The 19,912-nt window shown below is 52.3% G+C and overlaps 1 protein-coding gene across 22 annotated transcripts in view; it reads left to right on the top strand.

Moving 5' to 3' along the window:
* BAZ2B (bromodomain adjacent to zinc finger domain 2B) overlaps window positions 1-19,912 on the top strand; it is a 1,481,286-nt gene that overhangs the window by 1,192,902 nt on the left and 268,472 nt on the right. For all 22 annotated transcript variants that reach the window (XM_085645472.1, XM_085645482.1, XM_085645489.1 and 19 more), the window contains one exon: window positions 834-989. In XM_085645472.1, the coding sequence (XP_085501598.1) occupies window positions 834-989 (156 nt within the window). The remainder of the gene's footprint in view (window positions 1-833; window positions 990-19,912) is intronic.

Consider the following 19,912-nt stretch of genomic DNA (forward strand, 5'->3'; position numbering starts at 1 on the left):
TTAGTGGATATGTTTTCAGGGTCTTTCTGTCCAAATTAATGTTTTTTACATTTCTAATTGCTATGTCTATCTGAGAGGATTGTTTGCCCTTCTACCTGCGCTAAGTCAGCAGTATTTTTGAGATGTAGGGTAGTTAAGATGGGCCATTCACCATCTCTTGTTGAATGCTAGTTAGAGGCTATGATTTAATTTCCTACCTGCATTCTCAGATACGTGAGCGGTTACATCACATTGGTGCAATAGATCCAGATATAAAAATTACTTGTGTGCAACTTTGGTATATATCTATTATTCCATAACCAACATCCAAACATCTCCTCACAGTTCAGTGACATTCCCACTGATAATTTGGTAGGCATTGTTATTGATGGTGGTAGAGGTCATATTTTATAGTGTTTGTTGCCACAGTTTTGCTATTTCATATTGCTATTATTAACAGATGGTTTTATTACCCAACTCAGTTATTCTCATTTTATCAACCTTATAAGGGTGAAGGGCCGAGAGAGCTACTTCCTAGGATGAAGGGCCCCTGACATTCAAATTACAAATACACAAATCAGCAGCAAATGATTGATTCAGTGAGTTGTCATACTGAACTTAACCTGGCTTTGTGAAAGGCGGTCACGTGACCTAGGTGGTTGCTTCTTTTTTTTTTTTCTTCTTCTTTTATTCGAGTCAGCATAATATTGTTCAGTTAATCCTTCTGACAGTGCCCATTGAAAATAAGTTATAAATATATATTAAATGTTTTCTGAATTCTTGATATTTTCTAAAGTGTTTTTTTTTGCTTTAAAATACTGTAATTGAAATACCTGTCTTCATTTTGTCACTAGAGATGCAGTTTGGATGGTGGAGAATTAGCGACCCAGAGGAACTGAAGGCTTTACTTAAAGTTCTACATCACCGCGGTATCAGGGAAAAGTCGTTGCAGAAGCAGATACAGAAACATTTGGAATATATTACACATGCCTGCTTTAGGAATAGAGATGGTATGTTATGTTACTGTGCAATGTGTGTTTCAGTGTACACATAGTCTTTTCTGTCAGTCTGTAATCTACAGTATTTGTTATCTTCAGAACACCGTAGTGTGACACGACATGATTGAATAAACATTGCCTTGGAGCAGAGGTTGCCATAATTTTTTTCTGGGTGGAGAAGGCAGTATATATGTTGTGATTTGTGATGAAGGGTCGCATCGACCGCTGACTACTGCTCCCAAAAAAGGACAGTGGAGTTCAAAGTAAATATTTTGTTCATTAAAAGGAGGTATGTGATCTTCACCAAAGAATTTGTTTTGAGGCAACCATTGCCAGGCCGTGCAATCTAAAAAACGCATTAACCAAGTAACTTGGGTAAAATATGAGAATGTATGAACTTCTCTTTATAAAGGGAGTTAAATTTCTCCAAATGTTTTTCTGTAAAAAGCCAGTGCCAGTTTTAAAGCACTTAATGTAAACACATGCCATTTCTTAAAGGATTTAAAAAAATATTTCAAACGGGCATGGCGGTCTCCCACAGAACATATTAAGAGCACAATTGTACAGCTTTGTGTTTTAAACATGCTGGTCCAGGAACATCAGTCAAAATATGATAAGATTTATGTATAACGTTTTAAGAGTTATTTAGGAAATTACCTTTCCCAGCCACTTATCTCCACACTGTGCCACCCTGACGACCTGACAGAACTTTCCTTTGGGTGGAAGCTTATAGTAAGTGTCACCCATACTTTGGAGGTAGATCCAGCTCTCTTGGTTTGGTAAGGTCAGGGGCAAGCGGGCATGTTTTACACACTGGCACAATGTGAAGACTGGCAATATGCAAGTATCTCCAATGTAATGGACAACTACTTAAGTGTGAAATTCTAAACCGTATCTAGCATTTCGAGTAACAATAGTACTAGCCTATGAAGGCATCTGTTGTCTTACTTTGTTGGCTGACATATTGAACAAAAGTCAGACATGTATGAGCAGCACGCCAAAGTCACACCTGATTCCTTCATAAAGACTTACATTAATTAGGGAGATCCTGGGCATGGTGGAGATCTGGGCTTTCCATCCATCTTAGCAGTTCCAGGACATTCGGGCTGTGATACCAATGTTTCAGACTCCGTCCTAGATCATGGTGACAACAGCTCTGAGGCTTCTTTGTCTCTTAGCCTGTACATGTTCCTTGTCAGCTATTCCAGATGGCACATGAATGCTGTTGAATAACATTTTAAGTTCCCGTGTGCCCAGCATCAAGGCAGTCAGGTCGACGCCATGCAGGTCTCTGAGAAGATGGCTTGAGATTTGCATTGGGGGCTGCTTGAACACAATCGGTCCAGCAGCAGGCCCCTCTCCCTCCACCACCCAGAGTTGAAGGGGGTGACGGACATATCTATCCTGGAGAGGTCATCTGATGAGGTGGCGATTAGGGGAAGTGGCTTCCAACAAAGAGCTGCCACCACATAAATTTGCTGAAGTTGCGGGCCATTCTTCTGGCTCTGGAAGCCTTACTGTTGTCCAATAAGACACGGTTAGTGCAGGTTCTCATGAGCTGCCATGTTGTGAGGACTTCCTGAGCAGGGTCTTCCTCCGAGTCTGCGCAATCTACAACTACTTGTAGTTAGATTGGGCAGTGGCAATTGACACTGCTTGATTTACCACCTGAAATGGTGTCTAAACATTTCTCATGTTATGCCCTTCATGCTGATGCATAGCTTCTCACTGCATCTCCAAATCTTGAAGACAGTCTTCCTAAGGGTGATTTCATCAATGTGTCCCATGAATGAACGTCCTGCTGTAAGAGTGCCCTGCATCACCTTTTTCAAGGGCAAGTTGGTGCTGAGGAGTCCAGTAGCCACCTTATCAAAAATTGTGACGCCCTTCCACTTTACGCAATCAATCACTCTGCCAGCATTCTTTGCTCCCCATCGCCCCTCAAAGGAGACGAGGCTCCATAAGTTGGACCCCAAAAGGGCTTTAAGCTTTTACATTGATTGTACCTAGGACCATAGAGTTGGCTACCAACTTTTTGAGGGGTTCTCTGTTGCAAAGAAGGGCATGGCTGTGTAGAAGATGACCTTCGAGGTGGATATTTCTGTGCATTAAAACCTACTACGTAATTGCCAAGAAAACAACCTCCGCAAGGTCCAAGAGTCCATTCCATCAGGGCAGAGGCTACTACCACTGCATTGGCAAGCAGCGTGCCTCTTTGATAGGCTGCTGCATGGGGCTCAGCCAGGTCCTGAGAGAAGAACAATTCACCCCCTCATTCCTACAAGATGTTTCTGAAAGAGACTGTAGTTATAGATTCCTTACCTGAGAATTACCCCCAGGCGTCAGACTGGATCCGTACATTTTTCTTTAGCAGTACCCCAGCGTTGGTAGGTGGGGTCGGCCGACTCCGCGTCCCTCGTTGGCATCGTGGTAGCTGGAATGACGTTGCTGTGTCTACTTAGATGCCGCCCCTGCACGCTGACGTCCGTTCTTTCTATTTCCACGCCAGCCTTGCGCAGATCCGGAGAGAGCTACCCCTTAGCCAATTTTTACTAACTTTTCCTCGACTTTAGTCTAATTCTTTTTGAGTCTTACTGACTCCTGGTGTACGAGGGATGTCCCATCGACGGACCGGTTTCAAGCCGTGTGAGTCCTGTAACCGCCTGATGTCGGTTACGGACCCCCACCTCTGGTGCCTGGAGCTGAAATCGTGCTCCGACTGTCGAGCCATGAATCTGAAGTCTTTGCGGGAGCGGTCCTGAAAGTTGTTGATGGCCCGGCAGTCGCTCGAGGTCCCGGTCGAGAGGAAGGTTTCGGGACCGGTCGCGGAACTGCCACCATAATTCGTCATCCAAGTCTTCGAGATCTTCAGGCAAGTGGAAGCACAAGAAGGCAAAAAAGCACCATTGCTCTTCACCTTTCTACTAGTCGGTCGGCCGATGCGATGCGGGACCTCGAGCGTCGTCGTTATCCAGCTCCATCTTCGGAGCCTGCTCCAGGGAGGGCGCCGAGCTTCCCCCCTTTTCCTGGTGCCGGAGCATCCGCTGCTCAGCTTCGAGCTTTCTGCAAAGCGCTTCATGGCATCTTTGGGCAGCCCAACTTGGCTGGGGGCCCTGGGACTTCGATGCCGCTGGCCCTTGCACTGGAGGGTCTCCAAGGATCCAGGCCTGGATCTGAAACAACGCCGGTCGACCTCACTGTACCTTCCCCGGTGCTGCTCCCGGCGCCGGTCGTGACCTGGACTTGCGCAGACCCCAGCCTCACCCTCGACTTGAGCATTGCGCCGGACCGACCTTTGTGCCTCTGTTCATCCCTGGTGTTCCTTTCAGGCCTGACTGGCAGCCAGAGGTGGGTGAGGAGGACAGGAAGGGGTCTGTGGACCCTTTAGCTGACCAACTTGATGAGCCGGACTGGCGAGAGGACCTGGGTGACGCCAGTGGTCTGGATACCTCCCCAGACCTTGGCATGCTTTCTCCCCCTACCGTGGCTACGGAGAAGGAAGCGTCATATGCAGTGGTGTTGCGTAGGGCAGCTGAGGCCTTGGGCCTGAAGCTTCTTATGGTGGCAGTCAGGAGTAACCTCCTGACCGAGGTGCTTCAACCGGCAGCGGCCTCTTTGGAGCCCCTTCTGCCTTTTAATGAACCACTCACGGACGTCCTTCAGGGCAGTTGGTTCAAGCCCAGCACAGGCAGGGGCTCCCTGTGGACAGGATGATTGCCCAGCGCCACGGTTTGGCCACAGGTGACCCACTTTTCCTCTCCCAACAGCGACCCCCGAGAGCTTGGTAGTCCAACCTCATCCTCTAAGGGCACATTCCCTACTGCTCCCCCAGCTAGGGAGTCCAAGAAGCTGGACCATCTTGGGAAGAAGATGTTTTCTTCCGCCAGCTTAGCGCTGCAGTCAGTGAGTACCTTTATACCCACACAGTGTGGGATGCGGTTGCGCTAGTGCTGCTACAGTGCCTGGAGGAGGCCCAGGCCGTTCTCACTTGTGCAGTGGCAGAGGGTAGAGACGCAGCCAAATTCACCATCAGATGTGGGTTGAATACTGCTGACTCACTGGACAGAATAGTTTCCTCGTCAGTAGCCCTGAGGCGCTACGCCTGGTTGAGGATGTCTGGTTTCTCTGGGGATGTCCAGTCCACCTTACTGGACTTGCCCTTTGATGGGCCTCAACTTTTCGGTGACAAGGCAGACTCTGCGCTCGAGCGCTTATAGGATTCCAGGGTTACGGCCAGATCCTTGGGCCTTGCAGTAACCTCTTACCCCACACGTCTGCTTTTTCGTGGCTATCCCACGTTCGACCCAGTGTAGCCACCGGTTCACTCAAGCTGCCCAGCGTGTACGCGGACGTGGGATCCAGCGACAAGGGTCTGGGGCCAGCGGGCGCTTGAGTCCACCCATAACCCTCCTGCAGCAGCCTCCAATCCCTCCTAGTTTGACCTGTCAGGGCCACTTGTGGGCGGCAGGATTAGAAATCACCTCCCCCACTGGCAGGCCATCACGTCGGACAGGTGGATTACGCAGATATTTCAAAGGGACTACTTCCTCCCCTTCGAGACTACCCCTCCCTCCATGCCACCATCCTTCCATTGCATGTCAGAGGAGCACTTGGCCCTTCTCTGCCAGGAAGTTGCAGCTCCCTTGGCCAAGGAAGCTATCGAAAGGGTCTCTGTGCCAGAAGTAGTTTGTGGATTCTACTCCCTCTACTTTCTGGGACCCAAGAAGATCAAATGACTGCGTTCTATCTTAGACCTCAGGGCTCTCAACCGCTTCCTCCGAAAGGAGAAGTTCCAGATGCTCAAGTTGGCTCAGGTCCTGTCTGCCCTCGACCCTGGAATCTAGTTGATAGCTTTGGACTTGCAGGATGCATATTTTCATAGACCGGTCCTGCCAGCCCACAGGCGTTACCTGCGGTTCAAGGTAGGCCACGAGCATTTTCAGTTTACCGTGCTCCCTTTTGGCCTTACAAGCGCACCTCTGGTGTTCACGAAAGTGATGGCGGTGGCCTCAGCTCATCTGAGCAGATTTTAGGTTCCAGTCTTCTCCTACCTCGACAAATGCCTGTTGAAGGCAGGATTGCCCCAGGCTGTCGTCTCCCACCTCCAGACTACGGCGGACCTCCTGCACTCGCTGGGGTTCACTACCAATGTGCCAAAGTCACACCTGACCCCCTCTCAAATGCTTCCTTTCATCGGAGCGGTTCTGGACACAGTGCAGTTTCGGGCCTATCCTCCCAAGCAGCGAGTCCGGGATATTCGGGCTATGATAACGATGTTTTAGCCTCTATCCCGGATTTCGGTAAGAATGACCCTGAGGCTTCTGGGTCTTCTGGCCTCCTGCATCCTGCTGGTAGGTCATGCCAAGTGGCATATGCAGTCTCTGCAGTGGGACCTGAAGTTCCTGTAGGTGCAGCATCAGGGCAATCTTTCCGACTACATCCAGATCTCAGAGGGAACTGCGCAACAGCTGCAGTGGTGACTAACGTACCAAGCTTGGTTCAGAGGCAGCTCCCTCTCCCTTCCCCAATCAGACCTCACAGTGGTGACGGATGCGTCACTCCTGTGATGGGGTGGCCAACGGGGAGAGGTGGAGATCAGAGGCGTCTGGTCTCTGGCGAAGTCCAGGTTCCATATTAACCTGCTGATGCTCTGGGAGATTCGTCTGAAACTGAAGGCATTACTTCCCTCGCTCAAAGGGAAAGTGGTGCAGGTGTTCACAGACAACAACACCGCCATGTGGTACTGCAACGAACAGGGCGGGTGGGGTCGTGGACCCTATATCAAGAGGCTCTTTGTCTCTGTACATGGCTGGAACATTAGGGCATGACCCTGGTGGTTCAGCACCTGGCAGGTTCTCAGCAGTTCTACACATTGCAATTTCCAAGGCGGCTCTCACTCAGCGATGCTTTACGTCACGTGTAGAACTGCGGCCTCCTGTACGCTTTACTGCCTGTACCACTCCTGCCCAGAGTGCTGAAGAAGATCAAGCGCTACCAGGCCCAAGTCATTCTTGTGGCTCCATACTGGGCACAAAGAGTCTGGTACCCTGTGCTCTTGAACATGGCCATCGATCCTCCGATCAGACTGCCTCTTTGGGAGGATCGTCTGTTGCAGCAACAGGGGACTGTCCTCCACCCGAACCTATCCAGCCTCCACCTCCTTGCGTGGAGATTGAGCGGCAACAATTGACAGATTTTGACCTTCCTCCTGAAGTCTGTAATGTCATCTTGGCAGCCAAGCGTCCCTCCACTAAGACGGTATATGCCTGTAGATGGAGCAAGTTTGTGGCACGGTGCACAGCAAAGGCTGTGGAGCCCCTTTCCCCTTTCTGCCCCTATTTCGGAGGTTCTCTTGTATATACTGTCTTTGTCCCAGAAGGGCTCCGCCCTGGGCGCTCTTAAAGGCTACCTTTCGGCCATCTCTGCCTTTCTTCGCCTTCCTGATCAGCCTTCTCTTTTTAAGTCCCCTATTGTGAATATATTTTTAAAGGGCATTACTCATCTCTTTCCTCCTTCTCCTTTCATAATGCCCCAGTGGGACTTGAATCTTGTCTTGAAATTCCTTGTGTGCTCCCTTTGAACCACTACATAACAGTCCTATCTGATAGAGACTACTAGCTGCAGATTCCTTCACGTAGAATTATCCCCAGGCGTGAGACTGGATCCGGAAACTTTATGCCACTGCATCCCGGCGCGCCGGGGGCGGGGTGACATCACGCGACTCCGCCCAGGCAGTGTCCGCGTACGTGACGTCAGCGAGGTCACATAAGACCCGCCCTGGTGCGCCCCACATCAGTTTTTTCCTTTTCAGCATTCAACGCGGTTCCGTTCCTTGCTGCGGGCCTTTTTAAGGCCCCCTTTCTTCCATTCTTTTTGGTGGAACAGTGTGCAAATGCCTTCGGGCTTTAAAATTTGCACGTTTTGTGGGCATCTTATGTCGGCGACGGACCCTCACGTCATTTGCATGTGGTGTTTGGGGGAGGATCACGGCACCTCAGATTGTGCAGCGTGCCAAAAGTTGAAGCAGAAGTCGCGGCGGGAGCGCCGAATGAAACTCCTCTCGGCGCGTCTCTCCAGGTCGACGTCCTCCCCTTGGTCTGCCTCGGCAGACGGCTTTAGATTCGGCCGTGTTCTTCGTCCTCGCCTTTCTCCGATGTTTCGTGAGCATCGCTCCCCGGTGGTTAAGTGTCACAGTTCGTCCCCGGGGGATGGTTTCCGGCCTGCCGGGGGCGTGGACTCTCCACGGGTGAAGCGGCCCTGCGTCTCGTCCTATCCACCGTTTCCCGGTGTTAGGACATCGAGAGTCCAGATGGAGACTTACGTGGCGGCTTTGCAGGCCTCGCTGGCGTCTTCTCCTCCTTCCCCTCGTGGGGCGTCGGCGGATCCCGCACCTTGCGCAGGGCCAGCCGCCGGTGGCCCCCTGCCCCGGCGCTGACTGGGTCGGATCTAGGCTTGGAGGATGTGGTGCTGTTGGGGTGCGGCTCCTCTGGGGCACCTCCTTCAGGCCACGGCGTCTCTGCCTCGCCGCAAACCCCGTGGGGGTCCCTGTGGTGTCGCGGGAGGTCGCCGGGGCTCGGGTCGCATCCCCGAGCCCCTCTCGGTCCCTTGGCAGGGTGGTCCTGTCTAAGGCTTAGGTGAAGCCGCTACGGCGCCGGCAGCAGCTGGACCGTGCGGAGCCACAGGGGTCAGTGGACTCTTCTCATCCTACTCCGGGTCGAGGTCGGACCCCTCGTCCCTCTCCAGGCCCTTCTCGTACCACGTCACAGGCGGCTGCCTCGTTGGAGGGTGAGTCGGAGTTGTATCGTCCCTGGCGCCGCCACAGGGGTTGCCGGGCGACCTTCGCCTCCTTCTGGGCCGCGGCCGACTGAGGTCTTCGGGCCCCTCTCCGGGCCCATCCCGTTCCCCCATGCAGGTGGTTGCCTCGGTGGGGGTCGGGCCGGCGCCACTCCGGGGCCGGTGCGGTTCTAGCTCTACTCCGGTCCCCGCTCCGGTTTCCGGTGCAGAGTGACTTGGAGGTCCCTTGCCCGGCGATGCCGGATGGCGCCTTTGTCCTGCCTCACGCAGCGGACTCTACGGCTCCACGCAGGGTGTAGGAGAGTAGGGTCTGCTTTCTATGTTCACCCCCACTTTTTGCTTTTGCTTTACTGGTTTACGACTTAGATGTGGCTGTGGGCCTGCTAATCAGACCCACAGCCCTGCTGTTCTCTCTCTAAATTAATACTATGTACTTTAGGTGCATAACCCATTTGGATAGGATCACCTTATTGGCCCCTGTACAGTGTACCCTAGGTACCCAGGGCATAGGTGTACCCTAGGCCTACCAGGGGCTGCAGCATGTATTGTGCCACCCCTGGCCTGGCCTTCCATTTTGACACAACTGGCTGATCACTCAGCTGGGGCAAGGTCGTGTAATCACCCCTTGCTTAGGTGTAGTATTCCTATACCTAACTTACATATAGACACATGTGTACCTATCAGTCACTCCTATGGCAGGCCTTGACAATCCTGGAGGCAGAGTGCTTGGTAACATGTGAGATGGTGCTCTAGCATGAGCTGAGCCTGTCTGCAGCTTTCGGAACCATGTCCTTATAGCTGTTCTATGATATAGCCTACCATATACTCTTAAAGTACCTTATAATCTTAGACGGTTATGGTAACTATGGTTTGGCTTTATCAAAACATGTCGTGTAAGGTGTCTAACACTCGGGAATAATACCCCCATGCCATTTCTGGACATGAGAATATTATTCCCCCCTTCTAGAGGGAAAGACATGTTAAAATCATACTTCAACTGTTAGCCTCTGACCAAAGCCTCAGCATCACAAAATGGATGCTGCTGCCACGACACAAGTCTGACCTCCTGCAGCTGGGAGTGATCCCAGCCAGGGAGGCCTGGACAATAGGTTTCCTGCTTGGGGAGGTGCTAGCACCTCCCCAGACAGCCTTTAGTGTATTGGGGCAGGGTGGGCTGAAAGGAATGAGACATGCCTGGGGCACACAAGGTGTTCCTTGCATAGTCCAGTTCAAACCGGCGCTGGGGCACTCCAGCCCCAGCTCTGGCGCGAAACTGGACAAAGGGAAGTGGGTGTAACCACCCCCTCCCAGGTCCCACCCATAAGGCGTGACCTAGCAGGTATCCCAGCCCCCCAGATTAGTATAAGAGTGGGAGTTGGGCCTCAAGACTTTAGATTATCCTGAACCCCGCAAAACTGAACAGAAACTCTGGACCTTCGACATTCGACGAAAGAAGAAGACTGAAGAATCTCCCTTGTAGCCAAGGAGTGGCTACCCTGTGCAAACAGGCACCATCAAGTGACTACCCTTTGCTTTGTGAAACGTTCGACGAGGAACCGATTGCAGAGCCCGACCAGAGCCTTGATTTCCAGACTTCTCCGACCCTCATCCACATCTGCAGCAGAGCTGAGATCCGTGGAGGCGACGAGCGACGTGGGACCGGCTACCTGGGAAAAGTGGCTAGTAACTTACAGCGCAGCTTCTGAGGTACCCTCGAAGTTGTGCACCGGGGATTGAGAAGCCCCAACCCCAAGCACCATCTGCACTGAAGATCAGCCCCCCACACTCCACGAGTCCTGCGTGGGGCCCTTCAGCATTTTCCTGCTTGCCGCGTCTGTCCGGTTGCTTGCCCGCTGGCTAGTGGCCTCTGTGACGACGCTCCCTGAAATCTTCTGCGCTGGTTTGGCTCCTCCAGACTGGCTCCCGCTCCTCTGCAAAGAAGAAGCACCCCAGACCTTCCTGGTCTGCACCAGAAGCAAGTCCCTTGTTCTTCGTGGGTTCCGCTTGCCAAGGCTTGGTGAGTCCTAGTCCAACTTCGACGCCGCCGACAGCAAGAGCCTTCGTGGGACAGCTCGCCTCCTGGTCCTGGTCGTCCTCGACGCTTCCTGGTCCTCCTGGCTGCAGCGACAAGCTTCACCTTCACCTGCAACTCTTCACGACATCGCCTGGTTCCTTCCTGGTTCCACGTGGTCACTGGCTAGTGACCTTGACTCTGTCCCTTCTGCTTGCAGGTTTCTTCTCTTCTTGATCCCAGCCTTGGGATCCACCGGACACTCTCCCCTGACTGCCTGTCAGCATCTTTCTTCAGGCATCCATAGGAGTCGACGACGAAAACGACGCATCTTCACCCCTATGCACCCGCAGCCTGTGGGCTAGGTAACTTGGGTACTCCGGTGCTCATCAGGATAGTGACTATCCTAGTGTCTAGTTTTCAAGTCTCAACTTCCTAGCTACTCCGGAAGTGTCCTAAATCTATCTATTTCTAAACTGTAATATTGCTATTGACTTTTACGCATTGCGCGTGAGTGTTTCCACTCTGCACACGAATCCCGTGGGCCTCCCACTTCCTAACTAACGCTAGTGTAGTGTAGCCCCAGCGATTCCCTAGGCCTAGGCCTATTCTATTTCCGTGACAGTGGTTCTTATACCACTTATTTAGTATATGGTTTGCGTGGCCCCTAGGGCCTAACTGTATTACTTACCTGTGTGACTTACTGTATGCATTAATAAGACTGTGTTGTACTTACCTCTAAACTCATAAAGAGTGCTGAGGGTTTGCTTAGAATAAATACACTTTATTTTATATATATATCTGTTGTGGTGTCCTTTCATTTGGTATTCAAGGGATTATATATGGTATCACAGCTGGCTTCACATGCCATTCAGAGTTTAGCCTAAGACTGCTCTTGTCCATGCTACCACAAGGATAGCTGGTCTATAAGGTTGACTTTACAACCAATCACCATAAGGGTATTTGGACTGATATAAGGTGTACACTATAACTAGTGACATCATACATCAGGCCAACTTCTCACACAGGGGTCGTACCACGGATTCGTCTTCGGACGCACCTTCTTGTCCGGAGGCAGGCTGCATATTGGTATCGTCCTCCCCAGAGACTGGTCGCCGTGTGGTGTCCTTTTCGCCGGCGTCGATGGGTGGCTCCCCGCCCTTCCCGAGGCAGGGGTGTTCGTCAGAAGAGCGGCCGGTCCCTCATTCTTCGGCTCCTCCTGACTTCCAGGTCTGGCCCTTGCCCACCCCGCTTGGCCTCGGGGACGGCCGCCTTAGTTTGCACCCATCACCAACAGAGGAGCTGCTTTCTCCACCGCGGGGCCCTATGGATGCGGGTGTGGCCTTCGCTCACGCGGTGTCCACGGCTGTGGGCATCCTACGCATGGGTGACCCGGTGGCTCACTTTCCGGCAAACCATCTGTTGGAGGTCCTCCACCAGGGCTCTGGTGGGAGGGAAATCTTGCTTCCCTTTGAAGGTTTGCTCCTTTCTGCCTTGACGGGTGTTGGAAGCGTCCTGCCTCCGGGGACCCGGTGCCTCCGCATCTTCTGCATCGGCACCTTCCGACGCCGCGTGATCCGCCAGTCCCCTTCTGCGTACTGCTTTTCCCTCCCTGCCGCCCCTGTTGGCTCCGCCGTCCAGAGAGGCCCGCTGGCTGGACACTTGGGGACGCAACATTTTCGCCTCGACCAGCGTGGCCCTGCGGGCCTTTAACACCTTGTGTGTGCTGGCTAGGGCCTCCTCCTGTTTGTGGGACTCGACTGAGTCTCTGGGGTCTGCAGCGTCCCAGGAGTCTGCTCAGGTGGATTTGCGGCACCATGCATTGGATGGCTGGGAGCTTGTGGCCTTTATTCTCCGCTCCACTCTGGAAGGCTCTGAGGCGCTGGGCCGGGCCATGGCTTCCTCAGTCGCTCTCCGTCGCCATGCTTGGCTTCGGGACGGCGTCTTCCCCGAAAATATTTGGGAGAGGTTAATTGATCTCCCATTTGATGGCAGTCTGTTGTTTCATGCCCCGGCCGACTCCGCCATCCAGAGGCTCTTGGCGGGGCTCCGTCCTCCTCCTCCTCCTCCATCCCCTCCTCAGTGACTTCTGAATTAGGGTTGCATCTGGGCCTTCTTAGGCCGGCAGTTATGGTTGTGGAGTATGTTTTTCTAGCCGTTTACGTCCTTCCTTGGGACTTTGGCATTGTTGGCTGCTGGACGGCCCCTTTGTTGTTCTTTGTGAGTTCTGCAGGAGTTGTTGCGCAGACTTGGCCCTGAGATTGGGCCTTCTGCTTTGCTTGGGCTGCTGTCAAGCCTGTAGCGGGGGTGCTTTTTTTCCCCGTGGTTCTTTTGTTTCTTCCTCTGCTGCGAAAGTTCTTCCAAAGAGGGTTCCCATATATTGGGACTTCACATGCCCTATGTGGGGTTATGGTAGCTGTCATATGGCTTGCGCTCTACTGGAGGGTTCTGGTCGCCTTCGGGTACCTGTTCTCCATGGTGTTTACGTAGGTTGCTTTTGTTTCCTGAGGTCGTGTGCGCGGCCACTCGTGGTGGTGGCCCGGGCCTCTCCCTGCTCCCGTTCTGGGATGTCCCTGTGTTCTCACTTGCCAGGCGTTGCCTACTTGGTCTTCCTGGGGCCTCGGGCTGTTCTTCTTGTGGCTGGCCTTGACTGCCGGCATTGTTCTGACTCGCAGGCTGCTCTCCATCTGGAATAGGCTCGCCTTCTTCTCCTTGGTTTCCTTGGGCCCTCTAGGCAGCTTCTTCTTCTTCTTCTTCTCCGTCTTCCTGTCTTGGCATTCGGTGGAAGCTAGGTTACCTTGTGGGGGAGTGGGGTGCTTCGGCCTCTCCGTCCTTGCCCTTGGTTCCTCTGCTGTGAGTGTACGGGCCTCTTCAGCCTTCCTTCCCGCCTACGTCCCCTTGGGGTCAGTGGGGTTCTGCTTGTGTGGGTTCCCTTGGCCTGGCAGGGGCAATGTTCTACCTGGTCCACAGCTTTGGTCCCCTGTGGGGCCCTCTGTTCTGCTTTGGCTTGTGGGGTCCTTTCGCAGACCCTCCTTCCCAGGGGGTATTGCTAGGGTATCTATTCTACGTGAAGGAATCTGTGGCTAGTAGTCTCTATCAGATGTACGAGTTACTTACCTTCGGTAACGATGTATCTGGTAGAGACGATTCTAGCCGCAGATTTCTTCACGGCCCACCCTTCCTCCCCTATTCTGCGAGGACCCTTGGGTTGATCTTCGGTACTCGCCTCCCGGTGGGGGGGCTTTGTCTCCTGTGAGTGCCTTCCTTGTTCTTGACAGGTGTCTCCGTCTGGGGGCGGTTCATTCCTCCCTTGGTTCTTTGGAGGATGGGGTTTCGGTGCGCCGGTGCCCTGCTGCTCTGGCTACTCCAGGTTTGGGGGGGGGATTGCTTCTATCCTTGTCCTCCCTCCTCTCACCTCCCCTCCTTCCATTGCTATCCTCTGGTTTGAGGGTCCTCTTGCCCTTGTCCTTGTGGGTGGTTGCCCTCTAGGTTGGGGTGGCCTGGTGGTTTGTTGTCCCCGTCTGTCTTGGGACTGGTCCCATTCCTTGCTCAGGATGAGGGGGGTGGGCTTCTTACATGTGCCATGACTTTTATGCCTGTTCTTCCCTTCGGGGCACAGGGATGGGAGGTTGTCTATGTGCGGGCAGGGTGGCTACGCAGGTTTCTGCTTGTTCTTCTTCTTTCCCTGCCCTTGGGGTCTGCACTGTTGGCACTACACTGGTGGTGTTGTTAGTCACCGTTTCTTTCTTTTTCTGCTCTTCGCACACTGTTTCCATGCTCCCACAGTTTTTTATCTGATGGTTCCGCGTTGTGGTGCGGAAAAGTTCTCCGAAGAAAACTGACGTGGGCGCGCCGGGGCAGGTCTTATGTGACCTCGCTGACGTCACGTACGCGGACGATGCCTGGGCGGAGTCGCGTGATGTCACCTCAACCCTGGCGCGCAGGGATGCTGTGGCAAAAAGTTTCCGGATCCAGTCTCATGACTGGAGATAATTCTACGTGAAGAAATCTGCGGCTAGAATCGTCTCTATCAGATACATCGTTACCGAAGGTAAGTAACTTACATCAAACTCCTTACTGTGAAGACCGCCTTTCTTGTTGCCATCACCTCTGCTCCCAGAGTGAGTGAGCTTCATGGTCTGTCCTCAAAACCTCCTTTTCTTGCTGATCATCCAGACAAAGTAGTCCTTCACACAAGGCCCTCTTTTCTTCCCAAAGTGGTTGCCTCATTCCATATAGGACAGACCATCACTTTGCTCACCTTCTTCCCACCTCCACACCCTTCCAAGGAGGAGGAGAGACTCCACCGTCTGGACCCAAAATGTGCGTTGTCTTTGTATCTAGACCACACAAAAGATTTCCGGGTGGACCATCAACTCTGTGTTGAATATGTTGGGTCCAAGAAAGGTCGGACTGTGCAGAAGAACGCACCATCTCTCGGTGGGTTGTACTATGCATTAAGATCCGCTACTCCTTAGCAAAAAAGGAAGCCCCAGTGGGCTGCGTGCCCACTCCACCAGCGCTACGGCAGCTACTAATGCCTTGGGCGTGGAGTCCCACACCTTGATATCTGCCAGGCAGCCACATGCACACATTCACCAAACATTGCCTGGCCAGCTAAGTCTGGAGAGACGGCTACTTTGACCGTTCTGTTCTCCAGGTCTTTCTGGTGGGAACTTAGTTCTCAGACCCACCTCCGGGTTGGCCTTGCTGCGGTATCTATTCCCTAAGGTAAGGAATCTATAGCTAGTCTCTTTCAGATGAACAAGTTACTAACCTTTGGTAGCAATGTATCTATAAGAGACCTGTTAGTTATAGAGTACTTACCGCCCCACCCATCCTCCCCGTTCTGCGAACTGACTTCTAGGGACAGGGACTCCCTTCCATGGCCCTAGTTATGTGCACCAGTGGTCAGTGTCTTGCATGGCTCTGCGCTTCTGGCGTGGAAAGTCGTGTCAGTACTGATGTCAGCATGCAGGGGCGGAATCTAAGTAGACACTGCAACGTCATTCCGGCGACAATGACGGACACCGAGTCGACCGATGCGCAGGGCTACTGCTAAAGATAATCCTCCGGGTCCAGTCAGACGCCTGGGGGTAATTCTAAGGTGAGGAATCTATACCTAACATCTGTCTTTTACAGATGCATCGTTACCAAAGGTAAGTAACTTGTTGTTTAGTCTGAACCTTCTCCACACAGCCTCCAGATAGTGAGGTACTGCTCTATTCAAGGGTGAGAAATCTGCAGTTAGAAGTTTCCATCAGAAGAACAAGTTACTTACCATTGATAATGCTCTTTCTGGTGGGTACTCGATTTCTAACTGCAGATTCCTCACCTCCCTCACTCTTCCCCCATTCTGTGGACTGGATTCTTTTTAGCACGTAAAAATGTCCTAAGTTAGTATTCAACACACTGATGCCAACAATTTTCACTCTGTGTCCGAGGACAAAACCAGCACGCAAGGGTGGCACTCATGTCTGCTCCAGGAGTACTGCTATGAAACAGTTTATGGATCCAGTCGGGTGCCTAGAAACTATTCTAAAGTGAGGCATAAGCAGCTAGAGTATCCACCGAAAACCGTATCTGATAGACATCTAGCTGCAGATTCCTTACTTTAGAATCTTCCCCAGATGCGAGACTGGATGCGGATTTTTTTTTCCCACAGCACGTCCGCGCATCAGTAGGGGGAATCGCGCAACTGTGTATCGATGTCATCCACCGGATGTGACACAGATCTTCATACTGTCTGTTTGTTGTGACTTTGAGAACATCATGACTCTGAGGAGTGCGGTTCCTGTCAGCATCTTCGGCTGAAGGCATTGAGACCGCATCAGATTAAACTTCTGGCGGTGTGTTTGTTTGAGAAACCGCGACATCGTCAGTCCATGCCGAAATCCAGAGACTGGTTGAGGAGCTGTTCAAGTGAGGGGCAACCTCCATCGACATTGAGGGAGTCTCTAAATCTCCCAATATTTGGTTGTGGAGCATTCACAGCAGCACACCCTGCACTTCCCTCAATATCCAGGAGCTAAGGCGACTCTAGCCAGGATGATTATTTTTCCCTGCAGAAGGTTTTCGGGCCTCGGTCTCCCTCTGGTGCGCTTTCTGGTCCCTAAGTGGTGCCCTAACTAGATCCTCATTAGCATGTTTGCCCTCGGGTACCGTTGGGCCCTTGAATCTGTTATTGGGTTTGATGCGGCGCCGGTGCACAGGCCCTCGGGGTTCTCACCTTCGGCATCGGTGCGGGTCAGCCAATGACATTGGCACGAATCGACACCGATCCCATTACTCTTTTCGACATCGCTATGGTGCCTCAGTGGCGCCAGAGGCAGCGCCGATGGAGATATGCTTTGGGTGATTTAATTCTACCTGTTCTGCTTTTTCTACAGAAATGCACAGTTTAGCAGATGAAAGGGTGCTATAGGATGTCAAAACCCTTTGGGCAATACTGTCCAGCCTCCTTTGGGAGAAAATTAGCTGACTGAACTGGGGAAGGCTAGTTGACTAGCGTCCTCTCCAGTTTCATATTTACTTTCTCCACCTGGATATGGCAACAGAGGAGAGTTCTTCTTATGCTGCGGTATTGAGGAGGGCAGCTGCAGTCTTAAGTTGCCAGCTTTCCTCAGTGGAATATCCACAGACCCTTTGGTGAATGTTCTTCACCGAGGTGAGATGTGATTGGAGTCTTTACTAACTTATAATGAGTCTGTATTTGACCTTTTGTTAGAAGCTTGGGTGAAACCTGTTACGGTAGCTCTAGGTGACTGGGTGGTGGCCCATAGGCAACGACCCACCCCTTGGGACCCACTTTGTCTCATGCGACATCGCACCACAAAAGGGCTAGTGGTTCAGGCTGCTACGGCTTCGCTGGACCCTAGTGTACTTCCCTTGGTACCACCAAATTAAGAGTCCAGATGGCTAGAACATTGTGAGAGGAATATATTCTCTTCCGTCAGTTTGGCATTGAGGTGGTTAAATACGGCAAAATTAACCATAAAATGTGGTATGGGTTCCACCGATTCCATGGGTAGAGCTATGGCTCAGTCAGTTGCACTGTACAGCCATGCATGGCTTCGTCAGTCTGAGTTTTCAAAGACTGTACAGAATACCCTCAAGGATATGCCATTTGATGGTGTACATTAATTGAATGAACATGCTGATTCCGCTTTATGGCGATTCAGTGCTGGTTGGTGTGACAAAGTCACCTAGACATGTCTTTGAATGTTCTAGTTGAATTCTTTCTTTCTGACTTGTGCGGATAAAAGTGTTTATACATAGCTGAGTAGGACTATGTATTTTATATGGTGACAACCAGTGTGGCGTTTCTGCTTGAATGCTTGGTGCAGGAGCCGTGACTTTCTCCTTCACTGCGGTCGATGCCAGTTTTTCAGCTGTTTATTATTTGTGTTGGGTTTTTAATTGAGGCTTGGTATACAGGGCTTGCAGTTTGCTTTACTCTAAAGAAGAGATCAAGCTCAAGGGTTGAAACCTTCATGGTATGCACCATACTCCATGTGGAGTATATTTTGTAAGCTACGGTGAGCATTTCTAAATATATGTGTGTTGAGCTAGGATTTCTCAGATTGTGCACTATTAGTCTCACATTTGAGTGTGTAGAGTTCTACCCTCTGTGTTGGGTTAGTTCTGTAGTAGGGGATCTCTGTGTATAGTCATAATCTAGTGAATAGTCCCGCCCATGTGCGCGGACCCCGGAGCAATAAAAAATAATCTCTAAAAGGTGACAAATCATGCAGACCTGCATACATCTTTAAGAGAGAATTTAATTTAAAGACAGATAATGCAGCCTATACCCACAGGCTACACTGTCCAGTACTTCAACTAGAATTCCACCAAAATCCACAAACAGCACTGCCTGTCCAGTTTTTCTCCACATAGGAAAAAAAAACCCTGCCTCTACCAGCAAAAGCCTCTGGAATGATAGAGAGGAAGGAGTGGACAGACAAGCCCCATAGGCTGCCATTATGTGGCTTGGAACAGGATACTGTGCCTTTAAGAAAACTTTCCAGTTTTCCAGAACTTTCCCCAGTATCCCAGAATGCCCAGCAGGTCCCATTTACTTTCAGTTCTTTTTTCCGGCTCCTGCTAGCAAGACCCTGGAGCATTGAGCTCTACCTTTTTCAAGGTTTTCATTGAGATTTTGGCAATTTTTGTCACTTTTTCTTGTGTTTAGTAGCTGGTACTGTCAACATGCCTGGCTTGTTCGACAAGTGCCCGGAATGTGGTCGAAAGAAGGCTAAAACTGACCCACACGAGGTGTGCATAGCTTGCCTTCCCCAGTCCCACGTGCCTGAAAGCTGTACCATCTGCCACTCGTTTTCAGCCAGAACCCTGAGGGACAGGATGAAGAGCAGGCTTCAAGCTCTGGAGGAGCGAAGATTGAAGGCACCAGGTGGGTCTGGAGGGGCTGATTTGGCCCATACTGAGGCCTCTGGGGGGCTCCCCAGGGGCAGGAAGACCAGTAAGCGCTCCCGCTCCCCGTCGACGTCGAGGGCGTCGACGGCGACGTCGAGGAGGATGACCACCGTCTGTTCGCCGTCTCCCCAGGGCTCTGGGGAGAAGCGGCGTCGACGATCGCCGTCGAGGGACCTGAATAGGCCGCCGTCGACTACATCGGCGTCGTCGGCGACGACGCCGTCTTCGGCTGCGTCCAGCGGTCGACGTCGAGAGAAATCGCCGTCGAGGCGAAGATCGCCGTCGAGGCGGAGATCGCCGTCGAGGCGGAGATCGCCGTCGAGGCGAAGATCGCCGTCGAGGCGGAGATCGCCGTCGAGGCGGAGATCGCCGTCGAGGCGGAGATCGCCGTCGAGGCGAAGGTCGCCGTCGAGGCGAAGGTCGCCGGCGAGGCGGAGGTCGCCGGCGAGGCGGAGGTCGCCGTCGAGGCGGAGGTCGCCGTCGAGGCGAAGGTCGCTGTCGAGGCGAAGATCGCCGTCGAGGCGAAGATCGCCGTCGAGACAAAAGTCGACGCCGAGGAAGAGATCGACGCCGAGAAGATCGCCGTCGAGGCACAGGTCGACGTCGAGGCACAGGTCGACGTCGAGGAAGAGAGAGTCGCCGGGATCGGTGTACTCAGTGGTGTATACCCCGCCTCGGAGGTCTCCGTCGCCTCCTC

The sequence above is a fragment of the Triturus cristatus genome, chromosome 3_1 (assembly GCF_964204655.1).
Source record: "Triturus cristatus chromosome 3_1, aTriCri1.1, whole genome shotgun sequence".
Lineage (NCBI taxonomy): Eukaryota > Metazoa > Chordata > Amphibia > Caudata > Salamandridae > Triturus > Triturus cristatus.